Genomic DNA, 18,105 nt, shown 5'->3' with positions numbered 1-18,105 from the left:
TGTAAGCAGTCAGAATATGAAATGTCCCATTTTGACGTCAGTATACTGATTGTCTGCATGAATTCCGCTGACAGAAACTGCTGCGAAGGGGCGCCATGCCAATAAACGGGCTAAAAAATATTATCAAGAAATTTGAAGAAACAAGTGAACTAGGTGGTACAGAACAGAGAAGGTGGCGGCCCATGGCACTTGTTGATGAAATTGCTGTAGCTATGGCCAGCTTTGCAGCAGATGCCTCAAATTCTGCAGCCAGTGCTCGAGGTGCATCAAAGGAATTCTCTCTTCCCCGGTCAACAATTCAAAAGATGTTGTGCATTTTACACCGGTATCTCTAAAAGATTCAGAATGTCCACTAAAAGAAGCCCCAACACAGGCTACAACACCATGACTTTGCTCTTCATTTTTTGGCACACGCAAAAGTGGATGACATGTGGTCGGGGAATATTTTTTGGATGGACAAGGCACATTTTACTCTATGGGGTCATGAATGCACAGAACTGTCACATATGAGGTTCTACTCCACCACATTTTTGCAGGAACATCTACTGCAGTCAGCTTATGTGGCTGTGTGGTGTGGTTTCACAAGTTCCTTCGTACTCTATCTGTTTTTCTCTGAGAAGATGACACCTTGTGGGTCTGTTAGGTATGCAGTGACATCTGCGTGTTATAATGACTTCCTTGTGCAACACGTGATTCCAGCTTTGCAAGAATGTAGAAGTCACACCATTATTTTCATACAAGATGGGACACCACCAGATGTCACCTGCCACATGAAAGATTTGGTTCAGGGAACCTTCATTTATCTCTGCATCATTTCCAGATGTGTGGCCTTCCAGATACCCTGACCTAAATCCATGTGACTTCTGGTTGTGGGGAAAACTGAGAGATCGTGTCTATCAAGGGTATACCTGGACTCTTCTTGATCTGAAGGATTGCATATGATAACATACTGTTCTGATTACTCCAGATATGCTGCAAACAACTGTTGACCATGCCATGTTATAGATGCAGAATACTGTTATGTCGGGAGACCGTATTGCACACATGTTATGACTTGTGAGCCTATCCTAATAAACGTGCCATGTGTTCGATCATTCCCCCACTTTTTCTGCACTAACACCGCATACAGACTGCTTACAGTGTCATATTTTCATCTGATGGCAGAAAGTGGGACTGTTATTTCTTCAGGAACTCCATGAATGCACTGATTGATGCACATATATGTTTTGTTTCAGCACTCTGCAATGTATGCAGTCCGTACTGCACCACTCAGAACACCAGTTGAGTTATAACCACCTGTTCCTATCAGAATATTTATCTTTAGTTTTGATATCAACTTAACAGGCAACATTTGATTGCATTATATTCAATCAGTGTGCATATTTTCAGTATTACTGAAAAATCCTGAATCTCATTCCTTTAGTTGCTCTGTATTTAATATTCAAAGTCTTGTTTATGAAATTTAATTTCAGCTGCTATTTTATTTACGAGGGTCGACTGAAAAGTAATGCCTCCACCTTCGTAACTCTTCAACAGTTGGCAGCATTGGTATGCGGCGGGTACTGTCTTGTTCTGTAGCATCTTTTCTACAGCTCCAGTTGGTGGGAAGCCTTAGCATTGAACAGTTGTGTTGTTGCAGTGTAAAGTATGGAACCCTGCTCAGACAGTCGGTCAGTGCTATATAAGCAATGTGCAGTCATTGAATTCTTGACAGCATAAGGTGTCACCCGTAAGATGATTCATCAGAGAATGTAAGTAGTTTATGGTGATTGTGTTGATGTGAGTACTGTGCGTCGTTGGGCGACTAAGTTTAAAGATGTTGAGGCAGGAACATCAGACCTGCATGACAAACGAAGAGTTGGAAGTCCCGTGACAGCAACCACCAAATTTCACAAGCAGAATGTTGACAGATTGATTCAGGATGATCATCATATCACTCAGAGAGAAATTGCAAGCACAATTGGCAAAATCAAAAAAGGGAAATGTTTTCCTGGAGCATGACAATGCCAAACCACACACTTCACATGCCACCACAGCAGAACTTTAGAGACTGAATCTCACTACCGTACGGCATCCTCCATACAGTCCAGATTTAGCACCATCTGACTTCCATCTGTTCCCGATACTGAAAGACGATCTGTGGGGACATCATTATGCTTCTGATGAAGATGTTGAGAGAACTGTGAGATTTTGGTTGTGGAAACAGTGTGTCGACTTCTTCCATGACGGCTTCAGAAAACTTGTTAATAATTGGCAGAAATGTATCCAATTGCCTGGTGAATATGTGGAAAAGTGAATATTGGTAATTAAAGATCACATTCTAAGGATTATTTCTGTGTTTGATTTATTAAAATATTCCCACCCAAACCCAATTAACGAAGATGAAGGCATTACTTTTCAGTCAACCCTCGTATGTTGTAAATGGAGTACTCCTCTATTGTAGTGACTGTAGTATGTTCAAGCTCGTATTCAGTATCCAATATCATTTCTGGGTGTAAGAAAATAATATCAGATAGTATAACTGGTGCAGTTACTCAGTCTGCTGCATCTGAATACAGTGTGTTACACAAATAAATAGACAAGAGCTAAGGAGCAATAGTGCTGACTGTCCTGAAGGGTAAATATATAATCATATGAAACAGTGGAAGGCCCTGGTAGAAATATCAACAATTATGGAAAGGAAAAATTGCTACTCACTGTAAAGATGGCACATTGAGTTGCAGACAGACACAATGAAAAGACTTTTATACACGAGCTTTTTTTCCAAAGTCATTGTGGGTAAGGTGTGCCTGCTTTTGTGTGTGTGTGTGTGTGTGTGTGTGTGTGTGTTGTGTTTCCTTTCTTTTCTGAAGAAGGCTCGGCCAAAAGCTTAACAAGTCTTTTGTTGTGCCTGTTTGCAACTCGGCGTGTCATATTTACAGTGTGTAGTAACCTTTCTTTTCATAATTGTTGGTAAAAGCATATTATCCATTTTCAGTGGCGTCCGATATCTAGCTGTATGACAACAGTGTATGTTTCTTGTTGTATCTACAGATTGTTACTTGTTGCGTTTTGTTGTTGATTTCCCTTTTCAACTTGCATTCAAAAACAGCTTGTTTAGACAGATTTTATATTATTGATGAGAGTTAGCAGTTACATTCTTTAGGATGCACACAACATTTAAAATGCTTGGAAACAATTATTTCCTTGTTACAATTTTAGCAAATAGACATCAGTTTTTAGCAAACCTGGCAAACAATAATCTAGTCAGTAGGGTTGACCTTTGTAACAAAGCTGCTAATGATCCGGTGCCAAGGGTAGGTCTCATTTAGTTCGTTACACTTGTAAGAATGTGCAAGTGCTTCCTCATGTGCAAGTTGTAAGGCTAGTAACAGTTCAACGTATCTTTTTCATTAAGGAATATGACTTAAAAGTGCTCCTTGGTTAGTAGCCTGCAGTATTACACATATTTCCAATATGATACATCTCTTCCCAAGTTCCCGTGTTGGAAATATTCTTTTTAATGTAGTGATTCCAGATATGTATACTTCTTTCAGAGGTGTTCATCAGTGGCAATAAAGGTTGAAAAATAACACTCCTAATTTCAAAATTCAATCACCGATGTAAGCCAATACTCACTTATTATCACAGCAGCACAAGGTCATTTACATTTAACACATTCTCTAGTATACTACCTCATACAAAGACAGCACAACTCACATCCCCTCAGGGGCTCAGTATTCGTTGGCTGAGTACGGGCTTGGTGACTCCAGGGTTCCTGAGCTGGTGACTGGTAAGCACTGCCAGCCCTGTGTCATGGTAAGCTGTAGGCATACTTCAGCGACCACCGTGCGCTGCGGCGGTGGAATGTTGTGTGTCTCGGACAATGGAGGTCATGGCGTCACCACCTGGACTGTGAGGAAGGTACACACCTCTATAAAGAAAACCTCAACCTCAAGGTGTGCTATGTGCTGCTGAGATGAATGGCTGTTGAGATAAAACAGTATCTAGTGGGCAACCTCTGGGGCACCTGCCACCCCCAAGTTGTATAAGGTTTGCTTAGGCATGCAGGGCTGTGCCTGGGTCAACGGTTGTTTCCCTAGAATCTCATGGGATCTCTGTGGAACAGTCTTGTCAAACTAATACTCCTGACGGGATGAGTGTATTGTCAGATAGTACCTACACCCAATCCTCAAAGAGAGCTCGGTTTGTCAGTCTTCCCAAAAAGAAATATCAGAATCATAGTAACAGGACATTAGTGTGCCATAACACTTTCATTGTAATCAAGTGAACAGGGGAACCTTTGACAAGATCTCCCCTTTCTATATTCACAAGTCATTGGAAGGTATTGCTGGGTCTCAAAAAAAGTGTCAAATGACTTCGTAATGGAACACTTCTAGTTGAAACTGCTAATTCAAACCAAATATCTAAGCTTCTGGGATATAAGGCCATAGGTGACTACCCAGTCGAGGCTGAGTTGCATAACGCCTTTAACTTTAGTAAGGGATTGGTTACCTGCGCAGATATAGCGGAGGTGACCCCACGGAGTTACGTAAAGAATGGAAAAATATGGGTGTCGCGGAACTGCAGAATTATATGAGGAGAGGCGATGGCAAATCGACAATATTTATTCTAACTTTAAGTACTCCAGAATTGCCTGAACACATCCTTGCAGGCTATATCCAGCTTAAGGTTCACCCATTTGTTCCTTACCAAATGTCAATGATTTGGTCATAACCACCTGGGATGTAATGGGAAGGCTGTGTGTGGCAGTTGTGGAGACTCAGCTCACGAATCAGGCAATTCTTGTACACTTCCTCCAAAATGTGTTAACTGCTCCAGGGATCACCCAGTATGGAGCAGAAAATGTGAGGTTTACAATGAGGAAAGGGAAATTCAGGAGTAAAGAGACACATGCTCTGTGGTGAAGCTAAAAAAGCTTTAAAAGCTATGCAATCACCGGTTTTAACTTCTTCTTTTGCATCAGCCCTTAAGACACCAATCGCTAAATGTGATGCCTCCACACAAACTCAGACCATAGATTCAATTACAAGCACATGCACTTGTCTATGTACCTGTGGGGGAAATACTCCACTTTAAACCAAAAGTCATTCGGAAGCCATTGGCAATAGGCTTGCCACCTAAGCCACATTCCACTACCCGGGCAACCACCTCCTCCCACCAGTAAAGAAAAACGTCTGTCAAAAAAGTAGTTCTAAGCCCAAGAAATTGGTAGTTAAACCTTTGGACCGGCGAGTGCTCTTCCTTTCTGATGGGAACTATGCTCTTGAGGATACGGACTTCCAATCGGAGGAACCGGAGAGCGAGAAACTGGCTAATGTTCCCCCTGACCTTCCAGCCTCTGAGGGAGAATGACAAGAACAACCAGTGCTAACCTGGCTTCCACAGAGACTTCTGTGTTGCAGTGAAATTTGAATGGATATTGCTCCCATTTGGAAGCATTGCAGCTACTGGTCCAGGAGAAACTGTTCTGCAAATGCTTACAAGAAACACATGTTAAAGTTACCGACACACCTGCATTAAGGGGCTACCTCGCATACAGGAAGGACGATTCTGCTGGAGACAGGGCTAAAGGTGGAGTGGCTGTTTTTATAGGTGACAGATGCCACTCCTCTCCATGTCCCTCTTACCACTACCACGCATGCAATTGCTGTGAAAGTTCACACACCCTTTAATATCACAGTGTGTTCTTTGTACCTTCCCCCTAATGATGCTTTGAATGCAGACGCACTGGCAGAACTCTTCTGGGCACTCCCATGGCCATTCCTTCTTGTGGGAGACTTCAGTTCACACAATGTGCTGTGGGGCTCGGCTACCACTTGCTCCACGGGTCGGATGATCGAGCGACTTGTCCATTCTGAGAGTATCTGCCTTCTGAATGCAGGTCAGATGACACACTTTTCTAGAAATTCTTGGTCACTTTTCAGCCATTGACCTTTGTTTTTGTTCCCCAGACATTGCAGACTCAGTTCATTGGGAAGTGGATGCAGATTTACATTCTAGTGACCACTTCCCAGTGTGGATCTGTCAGTCAGCTAGGACAGTTGCCGACGGGAGACCACACAGTGAATGATACAAAGGGCAAATTTCTTACAGTACGGTTGACAGGCTAGTTTTGAACAAAATGGTTGTGCTCAGGATGTGATGGCCCATATCATTTGAGAGATCCAACGAGCTATCTCAGAGTCCATCCTCGGGTCTAGTAACCACCTTAGATGATGGCCTGTACCTTGCTGGAATAACAACTGTCGATTGGCAATCAGGGCCAGTCAAACAGCTCTGCAGGACTTCGAACACTATCCAGCTACTGACAATCTTCATGCCTTCAGATCTGTGAGAGCACATGCGAGGCGAGTGACAAAAGAACGGAAGAGGGCTTCCATTGTTCGGTCCACTTCCACTGTGCAAGTTTGGGAATCAATAAGACGGATTTCAGGCAAGATTAGTACGCATCCCCTTATGGCCTTGTCAAGTAATGGAGTCTTGGTGTACATGTCAGAAGATATGGCGCAGGTTTTAGCTGCACACTTCTTTACTGTTACTACGTCATCCAGACAAGCTCCTGCTTTTCAGGTGTTCTGTAGGACTGCAGAGATAAAGCGACTCAATTTCTTCTCGCATAACGTGGAAGTCTACAACCTTCCGTGCTCCATGTGGGAATGGGAATCAACTTTCTTTGCAACCAGAGACACTGCTCCAGGACCTGATGAGATCCATTATGCCGTGCTTCGTCACCTGTGCCCTGAAGCTCTTGTTTCAGTCAGATCTGGTTTGATGGACTGTACCCCACGACTTGGAAGGAGGCAATATTGATTCAATTCTGGAAGCCAAGCAAGGATTGTAGTGTCCCTCACAGTTACTGGAGTGTCGCCCATACCAGTTGTATGGGTAAGACTCTTGAACGCATGGTCAACCGCCACCTCGTCTGGCTGCTCGTATCCCGTGGTCACCTGACGCTCTCACAGTACGGTTTCAGGTGGTACTGTTCCACCCTTTGACAACTTAATGCTACTGGAGACAATGATATGGGAGTCTTTCTTACACTGAAACCATTTGGTACTAACACCAAAAGAGTTACCCTTCTCTGAACTTTTTCAGTGTTTTCATAGAGCCTATCTGGTACGGATCCCATACCGAGCAGCAATACTCCAGAAGAGAATAGACAACTGTTGTGAAGGCAATCTTTTTAGTAGACCTTCTGCATCTTCTAAGTGTCTTGCCAAAAAATATATAGTCTTTGGTCTGGCTTCCCCACAACATTTTGTATATGATCACTCCAACTTCAGTTGGTTTAATTGTAACACCTATGTATTTAGTTGAACTGACAGATTTGGTACGATTTATCATAGAACCAAAATTTAATGAATTCCTTTTAGTATTCATATGGATAGCTTCACACTTTTCATTATTTAGAGTCAGTTATCACTTTTCATGCCACACAGACATCTGGAGGCACATAGTTCAGTGAGACAAGTCAAGTGTGCTGATGGCCCAATGTGGCATTTAACCCAGTATGTGCAGGGTGTTGTTTAGGTTGTAAGAGATGATGACTTGGGCTCACTTGTACAGGATGCTTTGACCACAAACCTGGACAAAACTTCCTCGCAGATTAAAAATGTGTACTGGACTTGTTCTCAAAAACAGCACCTTCAATTTCACAGTCAAGTACTTTACTGACTGAACTATCCGAGAATGACCACGAACAGCCCTCACAGCTTTACTTCTGTCAGTACCTCATCTCATACCTTCCAGAGTTCACAGAAGTGCTCCCGTGAAACTTTCGGGAGTAATGCTCTCAGAAGAAAGGATATTGGAGCCTGGTGGGCTATTTCCAGAAACAATTTTCACACTAAAGTAGAGTTCGTTGTTTTTCTTGGTCAAGCGCTTTACCGACTGAGCCAGACAACCATGACTCGCCGCATGTAGTCCCAATTTGACAAGCACTCGAGCACACTCCTGCAACTTGACTGGTAGTTTAGCATCGCTTACCTGGATCTCTAAATGTGCCAAATTTAAAAGAAATCTGAGTGGGTCAGGTTGAATGATGCATTGAAGTGACATGGAATTACCCACTGATGACTTCTGGGACTATTTGGAACAGTGAGTGAAATGCAGCAATCAAAATCTCAGGAATTTGGTAGTTCTGTGGGACCTAATCATCATTAAATGGCTTTAGCTGGATACGGCAAACCTGAAGAAACTTGTGGGCTCTCTTCATCACTGAATTGAGGCCATTATCAAGGCTAGAGGTGGTGCATTACACAGTATTAGCAAGTTGGCTCCTGGGGACTGACTAATTTTCTTGTCCATCGATCATATAAATGCACCGCAATTGCTAAATATGAATAGGAATTGGATATATGTCCTAATTTCCTCCCCCTATCTTTGCCCATCTCCTCCTACCACCCATATCTATCCTCCTCCTCCTCCAATCCCTCCCTCTCTGTCCCTCTCCTCTTCACCCCCCCCCCCCCACTTCATCATCTGTCCATATACTCTTCCTCCCTCCCCCCCCCCCCCCTGTGACCATGAGTCTTGTTTATTATTATTGCCGATGAAGCCTCAACTGGATAAATCAGATGGGATCATTGGTTATGAGATACGAGAGACTTCTCCTGCTGCCCAATCTGTGAGGATAGTACTTTCAATGACAATATTTTGAATACTTTTAACCTGCAAGTGGGTACAAGCACAAAGTTTAAGATGGTTCAGATTCCATAGTAGTATTCTAACCATAAGCCAATGAGCCATAAATATATCTTTCTTGCTTTCCGTTAAAACTGACTGTGAGGAAGAAAACAAAACAGAACATAGCTGTGTATACAATTTTTATTTAAAATTACATATGAGGCATTCTGGCCTTAGCTGCCGGAGTTGACAGTCATGTGCATGTGAGCTGTGCTTGCTTGTGTGAATCAGTGGTGCATGCTTCTCCTTTTATGAGAAGGCTGAGGCTGATTTGGTGGAGGGGAACAAACAGTGAGGTCACAGGTCCCATTGGGTTTGGGAAGGATGGGGAAGGAATTTGCCCATGCCCTGTCAAAGGAACCATCCCGGCATTTCCCTGAAGCGATTTAGGGAAATCACAGAAAATCTAAATCAGGATGGTCGAATGCGGGTTTGAAACATTAACCTCCCGAATGACGAAGGCTAAGGCTGAAAGCTTATATGTAAGTGTTTTTTAATTGTGCCTGTCTGGAACTTAGCTTGTTATCTTTATGGTGAGTAGCGATCTATCTTTTCTTACATTGTTGAGATAAAGAGAGAGAATATATACAGAAGAAACAATTTGTCTAATGCTTTAAATGGCCTGCTATTGTAATTAAAACAGACTGCAAGAAAGAAAATAAAACCACACATTTTCACAGCACAACACAGTTCCATTGCCATCAATTTTAACAGAAAACCTGTACAAAGTTGTTTAAAAAAATACAGCCTATGTCTGTGTAAAAAGTTTGTTAAAGCCTCATGTAAAAATCTGTAAGCTGATCAAAAACTTTTTGTATTTTTGGTAACAATGAGTTCAATGTTTCTAAGATGCAGTTATCTGAAACTCAAAGTCTTTTCTTTGTTGGCCATTTGAAGTGTTCATCAGAGTCTGTTGCTGGACTACTTAAAAGATATTCTTTTGGCAACAAGGGCTAGAATGTACTCTGTTAAAGTCATAGTTCAGAAAATATGCTGATAATAAGATCTGCAAATACAGACTCTCTCTTGTGGAGTTACTAGTCTCCAAATGTGCTGGGCATCTCCACAAGTGGCCTGTAGAGGAATACTCACCAGATATGGTGGGTATCCAGGAAATAAAATATGTGGGGTGGATCAAAACTAGTGGCTGCTGCCTGGTAGCAAAATACTAGGTTATCAAAGGCTAAAGGAAGAAACCCTTGAGAATAAATTAGCTGCTCCCCCAGGTTGGGGGTTGTGCAGTGAGCCAGCTCCTCACTCGCGTGAAAAAATTAAAATGCTAGAAAACCGAATAATATTCCTCAGAAAAACTCTTGGGCAATGAACTGGTGAAGAAAAAAGGAAAGTGACATTTGGATGCTAGAACATGCAAGGTATCTACGCAAAACTAAATATACTACCAACAGAACTTGACAGGTTCAAAGTGGATGACAACATACTCTCGAAGACCAAGAGGAAAGGCAAAGGAGAACAACAACTTTGTAATTATGTACATTTTGGAGTAGGTGTCTTAAGTGATAAGAGCCAAAGCAGGAGTCTCCATTATGATAATGAAATCATGAAAAAACAGAATCACAAATTGGAAGTTTACTAATGACTGTATTATTTTGGTGGAAATGACACTATTTGCCAAGAAAGTTGTAATTATTGGAGAAAGTTACTTTCTGGACAGTCCTTACGGAGGCTATAGAAAAAAATACGAAGAAGGAAGAAAGTGACTATCATGCAGGATATGAATGGAAGAGTAGGAATTATAGAATCGTGTACGATAGTGGGAAAACATGGAGAGAGAGAATATAAGACAATGGAGTATGATTGGAATTTGTGAACCTTGTTATCTGAAAATTATCAACACATTTTTTACGCACAAGGATATTCATAAATATTCTTAGCGACATAATACTAGAGAACTCCGTTCTATAATAGATTATATTATCATTAGACAGACAAATAGTTTCAAGACAGCAGATGTTAGATCTTACAGAGGAACCACTAAGGATCAGACCATTACCTAGTGAAAATGACAAGTTTTTGGCCATGGAAGAATAAAAAGAATGATACTAACAACACTAAAACAGGTTGTGCTGAGAAAGCTCGAAATCTACACTTCAATGCTGAAAGCGTATGCGATGAAAGCATATAAACATTCCTTGCTGCCAGACTGGAAAGGACATAGGAAGAATCATTTGAAGAAAGTACAGAAGAAATATACACTCCTGGAAATGGAAAAAAGAACACATTGACACCGGTGTGTCAGACCCACCATACTTGCTCCGGACACTGCGAGAGGGCTGTACAAGCAATGATCACACGCACGGCACAGCGGACACACCAGGAACCGCGGTGTTGGCCGTCGAATGGCGCTAGCTGCGCAGCATTTGTGCACCGCCGCCGTCAGTGTCAGCCAGTTTGCCGTGGCATATGGAGCTCCATCGCAGTCTTTAACACTGGTAGCATGCCGCGACAGCGTGGACGTGAACCGTATGTGCAGTTGACGGACTTTGAGCGAGGGCGTATAGTGGGCATGCGGGAGGCCGGATGGACGTACCGCTGAATTGCTCAACACGTGGGGCGTGAGGTCTCCACAGTACATCGATGTTGTCGCCAGTGGTCGGCGGAAGGTGCACGTGCCCGTCGACCTGGGACCAGACCGCAGCGACGCACGGATGCACGCCAAGACCATAGGATCCTACGCAGTGCCGTAGGGGACCGCACCGCCACTTCCCAGCAAATTAGGGACACTGTTGCTCCTGGGGTATCGGCGAGGACCATTCGCAACCGTCTCCAGGAAGCTGGGCTACGGTCCCGCACACCGTTAGGCCGTCTTCCGCTCACGCCCCAACATCGTGCAGCCCGCCTCCAGTGGTGTCGCGACAGGCGTGAATGGAGGGACGAATGGAGACGTGTCGTCTTCAGCGATGACAGTCGCTTCTGCCTTGGTGCCAATGATGGTCGTATGCGTGTTAGGCGCCGTGCAGGTGAGCGCCACAATCAGGACTGCATACGACCGAGGCACACAGGGCCAACACCCGGCATCATGGTGTGGGGAGCGATCTCCTACACTGGCCGTACACCACTGGTGATCGTCGAGGGGACACTGAATAGTGAACGGTACATCCAAATCGTCATCGAACCCATCGTTCTACCATTCCTAGACCGGCAAGGGAACTTGCTGTTCCAACAGGACAATGCACGTCCGCATGTATCCCGTGCCACCAAACGTGCTCTAGAAGGTGTAAGTCAACTACCCTGGCCAGCAAGATCTCCGGATCTGTCCCCCATTGAGCATGTTTGGGACTGGATGAAGCGTCGTCTCACGCGGTCTGCACGTCCAGCACGAACGCTGGTCCAACTGAGGCGCCAGGTGGAAATGGCATGGCAAGCCGTTCCACAGGACTACATCCAGCATCTCTACGATCGTCTCCATGGGAGAATAGCAGCCTGCATTGCTGCGAAAGGTGGATATACACTGTACTAGTGCCGACATTGTGCATGCTCTGTTGCCTGTGTCTACGTGCCTGTGGTTCTGTCAGTGTGATCATGTGATGTATCTGACCCCAGGAATGTGTCAATAAAGTTTCCCCTTCCTGGGACAATGAATTCACGGTGTTCTTATTTCAATTTCCAGGAGTGTATGAATACTCAAAAACTAATATTATAAATATAGCAACAGAGGTGCTGGGCACAAGAGAAAACAACCACAGCTGTACAGCAGACTGTCAGTCAGATGAGTACACGAGTTGGGGTGGCAATGATTAAAACAAAGGTGTTTTTCATTACAGTGAGATATTTTCACGAGATTTTGATAATGTACTTTCTTTTCTGAATGTAAAAATGTTTTGTTGATGGCAACCTACATTGGGAAAAATGATTAGCATAATAAAATAAGAGAAATTACAGCTCACACAGAAATATTAAGTGTTCGTCTTCTCCTCCCATCCCCTGCACTATTTGGGAGTGGAATGATAGTCTAAAAGTGGTTCAATGAACCCTCTGCCAGGCGTTTAAATGTGAATTGCAGAGAACACTTGTAGATATAGAGCTAGCCAGCTACCATCCAATTTCTCTGTTGTTCTGCCCAGTGAAGACGTGCAACTTTGTGCCTTTGTGATCAATGTCCTTTTACAAGATACCTATCACCAAATGTCCACTTCGTGCAGTTCCCCTCACAGTGTTCGCGCAGAAACTGGTTGAAAGAGGCCTGCATTCACAAACTGTAGCAATCCCTGTCAGATTTGAAATTGGTTGTAATTGAAGTGATGTGATATGTGCCTTCAGTCCCTGTCTGTTAGGATTTTTTGATCATCCCTCTTACGCCATGTTTGTATGTGGAACATCATGTGTTGATACTCCAACAATCTAGGCAGTTTGATTCATGTGGTCACTAGCAAGTCATTATGTCACACCTCCACATCGAGCCATCTGTCGGGCTGCGCTCATTGCACGCAACTGACCAGTACATACACGCCACACCACTGTCATGACTTACCTCAGTGTTGGAGGATCACGTGATCATGTGTTACCAGTTCTACCCCATTATACAGTGTTCTAAAACAACTAGTGTGTTTAAGGGGATGACTAACATTTTGTCTGCTGAGCTTATTCTTTGGAGAGAATAAATATGTGAAGAATGTGATGTTTATTTTGTTTGTGATTTTTGTGGTCCAGGAAAGCAGAAGAGTGTTATTCAGGTGCTTTTCATTATGAACACATGCCTCATACCTGACATTCTTTCAGATCGGGCTGTGCCGGCAAATCGCGTGTGTGGCCTTCACGATCTGCCACCTCTTCCTGGTGATAAGAAGAAGCCTGTTAAAAGAGACGACACTCCACAGGAGGCACCTCCTGTGCTATAACCTGCATGAAAATTTTCAATATGTAACCAGACATACAAAACTGTACAGCTTCATTTAGGTATATTAGAAATAAAAGCATGAAAATTGGTTCAAGTTTATTTTTATTGAAGTAACTAAATTTTAATAATCTAGAAAATTGTCATTGTTAAATAGAATGGTGGCTAGCATCAAACTTCCACAGAGTACACATTGTTTACATGAAAAGTAAAAGCTATGTACTTTGTGTGCTCTGTTATGCTGTAGCTTTTTCTGTGATTCAGTAATGGTGCTATTCAGACTGTAGAACACCTAGTCTTAGGTGAAGGGTTTCCTTATACTGGCTCCAGCCGGCAATGCTTGAAAATGTACTTAGCATACTTAATTTCCATTCCAAAGTATCACCTGTACATGATAAAATAAGTGGTACAAAAACAAGTACAGTTATAAACTTTTGTGAGGCTGATTTATTTCTAGCAAGTGAGTATCATGATGATTATATTGCTGGTGGTATATTTTATAAAGTACATGTAAATTACTGTTTTACAAAAATGGTATATTTTTATAAAGTAAACAAGTACAAGTTTTACAGATTAGACTGAATAGTGGTATGCTTTATATTGTTGTAATGAAATACTGTTTTTATGAATGTTAACAATAAAATTTACAATGTATTGAAGACAGACATTTTTTGTGTACATTCACAGCATCCTTACCATCTCATTCTCAGACTGATTGGTTGTCAACATGGATCCTCTTCCAACATGATGTCAGGGATCATTCATAACATGGTGACTGTCCCAGAAAAATAATTAATAATGGTAGGCATGCAATTAACACATAATTGATGGGCTGGATTGTCAAGGAAAATTTCTCTTCTATTCATTGATATGCACGTACTGCAGTTGCCGAAGGAGAATTAAAAGATGCATTTTGTTCAGAGCTAAGTGGAGTCCTGAGATGAAGTAATTGTGGAAACATGAAAATTTTAATTAGAGACATGAATACAAAAGTTTGTGCATAAAGGGGAGGGCTTGAACTCATCATGGGTGTACACAGCACTGGAAGTTGAAGTGAAAATGGTGAACTGCTGATATGCGCACTGAGCAGGCTTTAGTCATTGGAGGCACACTGTTTCCACATCACATATACCATAAAATAATGTGGATCTTGCCAGATCAGATTATTGAAAATCAGATGAAACAGTCATTAGCTACAAGTTTTGACACTCTTTGTTAAATGTCAAAAATAAGAGAAGAGCAAACATTGGAAGTGACCGTTACCTTGTTTTAGGCGAGTTCATGTTGGAGATAGTTGCAAGTGGAATAGATCTGCAAGGTTACAAGACCAAATATAAAAGAAAGATTTGCCCTTGAACTGCAAAACACATTCCAGAGCCTCCCTGACAAAACCTTTATGCAGGAAAGAATTGAAACAAGCTGGAAAAAACTTAAAGCTATGTAGATGCTGGGAAGAACATATTAGGATTTAAGGTACATCAAGGAAGAATAGATCTCTGATGACATGAAATGAAATTAACCGCAGGAAAGAACTAACACAAAAGGTAAACATTTGTACAACAAGAGCACAGAAGATCGAAGTGTATAAACACTACATGGAAGCAAACAAAAGAGTGAAATGGAGGTAAGTTGAGATAAAAAGAAATGGATAGATGAGCAGGCACAGTTAGCCGAAGAGGCGACAAGACAGGGAAATATAAAGGTGTACAATATCACTAAACGACTTTCAATGGAGAACTTTAGATATGACCAGTTAAGAGCAAGGGTGGGGTGGGGTGGTGATCACAAACCAACAGACACAGCTACAGAAATGGGAGGAGAATTTTAAAGAGTTGTTAAATTGTAAAGACAACCAAGAGAAAGAGGCAAGTTTTGTTCCAGAGGAATTCAAAGCAGATCAAGATATAAATCTGCAGTGTCCCACAATGGATGAAATTAGAAGCACTCTGAGAAGCCTAAAAAATGCAAAGGCTCCAGGCATAGGCAACATAGCATTGGAGCTGTTAAAAGCCAATATTGAAAGTACTGTTAAAATGCTTCCTCCCTCGCTGAAGCATATCTGGCTCAAAGAGAAATCCCCAAAGGAGTGGAAATGTTGACTGGTTGTAAAGCTCCCAAAAAAAAAAGGAAATTTGTTGGACTGTAACAACTGGGATGGTACTACATTGCTGTCAGTACCTAGTAAGGTCCTCAAGAGAGTTATTTTAAACAGGATTAAAGATTCAGTTTAAAATCGACTGCATAAAGAACAGGGCAGTTCTCAGGCACTGTGCAGTTATGTCAATCTTATTAATACTCTTAAGGTCCTATTAGAGCAAACCAAAGGATTTCACGTACCTGGCATTCATTTATTTTGAAAAGGTGTTTGATTCTCTGAAACATCAAGTGCTGTGTCAGGTATTGTGGAAGTACGGTATATTATAGAAGATTCTAAACATCATCAAATATTTGTATGATGGCTACAAATGTTGTGTGCTCCACAAGGGAAGTCTCACTGATTCAATAGAAGCAACAACCAGAGTTTGGCAGTTTTGTCAGCAGTGCTTTTCCGATTTGTCCTTAACTCAGTTATGAGAAGAGACACAGCAGGCAGGAGATGAGGAATCCAATGGGGGATCCATGAATGTCAGGTTGTTTTTGATTTTGCAGACAACATAGTTTTATTACCTCGAAGGCTGACAGATACGAAAGCTAAATTAAAATCACTGCAAAAAGAAGCACAGATTGCTGGGCTCAACATAAACATGGCTAAAACAAAGGAAATGAAAATGGAACATGGAAGTGCCACTTCTTGTAGGGGAGTGTCTATTCATTCCTGTATCTGGGTAGCGTGCTGACGGAAGATGGTGGAGCCAGAGAAGATGTGAAGAACCACATAAAGAAGGCAAATGCTGCCTTCATACAACTCTATCTAATATGGAAAAACAGAAACATCACATGCAAAGCTAAAAGTAATATTTTTAATACAAATGTGAAGGCTGACCTGTGTGGCAGTGAAAGCTGGAAATTAGATAACATCACAGTTACAAAATTTCATAAATAGGCGTCTCTGGTGCATAATGGAATATCAGGTGGCCAGAAAAAATAAGTAATGAGGATCCTGGAGAAAAGAATACCAGACACCAATAGAAGAACAGATACTTGAGAAAAAATTGAAATGGCTGGGGCAAACATTCAGAAAGCCAGATGGAGCAGTTGAAATGAAAGTGTTGGAATGGATCCCCAAGGAACAAGGAAGAGAGGCAGGTGTAGAGGTACATGGAAAAGAATGGTGGAAGTGGAATCAAAGTGAGTTAGGAAGACCTGGGCAGAACTGAGGGAAACGGCCAAAGACAGAGACGGATGGTGACTTCTCTTGGATGCCCAATGTCCTTGTAGGGGCCAAAGGAATTAGGTCGAGTCTATGCTACTTATTGATAATACAATAGACAAATATGACGTGTCAGCTAATGAAGTTTTTAGGGATATTGTTAACTGGTTTAACATAAATGATTTTCTGTTAATTACAGTAAAACAAACTATATGCACACACAGCCTCAAAAGATGAAGAATAGGAGAATAATTATATGACCTGCAGATAGGTAGGATGGATAGTTCAAAATACCTGCGCTTACATGTTGATAGTGAACTAAACTGGTCAAACCACATCCCGGATCTGTGCAAAAGACTGATAAACGCTGCAACTTAAGCTTTATGCATTGTTTGCTCTTACAGAAATATGTAACCCATTAAATTAGTTTACTATGGTTATTTTCATGCCATTAGGGCATATGGTATCATATTCTGGGGACCTTTGCCAGCTGCTAGGAAACTGCTATGTTGACAGAAAACAACAATAAGAATCATGAGTGGAGTCCATCCTAGAGCTACATGTAGAAATATTTTTAAGGAACTTAATATCTTCACATTCATTGTAGAATATATATTCTCCCCAATGTGTTTCTTAAGGAAAGACTATGAACATGCAGACAGTGATATTTCACACACTTGTTCTAAAGCATGTGGTTAATAATATCCTTTCTGATGTTGGTTTCCACTCCAGCAAGCTCCTTTTGCAGTTTTTAGATAGTAAGACCCCTACACCATTCCTACACATTGCATCTGCACCTACTTGTCCTACACACAGCAGCATTCCTCCTTTCTGTGTTTGAATTTCAACAAATTCTGGCCATCTTATTTCACATAGTCACAACATATCCAATCCATAATTTTCCTTCTCAACCTGTCTTAATCTCCCTGTCTCTCTCAATGTTCTTCCATTCCAAAATCCAATAATGGTTTTCCATCTCAGGTCAAAGGTCATATCCTTAAGATCTCACTGGCTGTTTCTTCTTTAAGTCTTTTTTTTTTTTTTTTTTTTTTTTTTGAGCAGGCTAGCAGCCCACAGCCCAATAAATAAGTAGCAAAGTATCATCTGCAAAGATGGTGAACTGTCAATATTCTGTACAAAGAGGTAGAGCCTCAATAAAAATACATAATAAGAAGTAGGGGGCCTAGAATGGAGCCCAGAGGCACTCCACATGCGATGGTACCCCATTCCGATGATACTGAGACACCTCCTCGAT

The 18,105-nt window shown here is 41.9% G+C and overlaps 1 protein-coding gene across 1 annotated transcript in view; it reads left to right on the top strand.

Annotated features, from left to right (window-relative positions):
* Window positions 1–14,199, top strand: part of LOC124551358 (persulfide dioxygenase ETHE1, mitochondrial) — a 52,723-nt gene extending 38,524 nt beyond the window's left edge. Inside the window, exon 6 of the mRNA XM_047126394.1 lies at window positions 13,426–14,199. Within this exon, the coding sequence (XP_046982350.1) occupies window positions 13,426–13,544 (119 nt within the window). The 3' untranslated portion in view covers window positions 13,545–14,199. The remainder of the gene's footprint in view (window positions 1–13,425) is intronic.
* The last annotated feature ends 3,906 nt before the right edge of the window (window positions 14,200–18,105 follow it).

The sequence above is a fragment of the Schistocerca americana genome, chromosome 9 (genome assembly GCF_021461395.2).
Source record: "Schistocerca americana isolate TAMUIC-IGC-003095 chromosome 9, iqSchAmer2.1, whole genome shotgun sequence".
NCBI classification, from domain to species: Eukaryota; Metazoa; Arthropoda; class Insecta; order Orthoptera; family Acrididae; genus Schistocerca; species Schistocerca americana.
The sequence above is the reverse complement of the archived record's forward strand: the minus strand, read 5'-3'. Positions and strand labels throughout refer to the sequence as shown.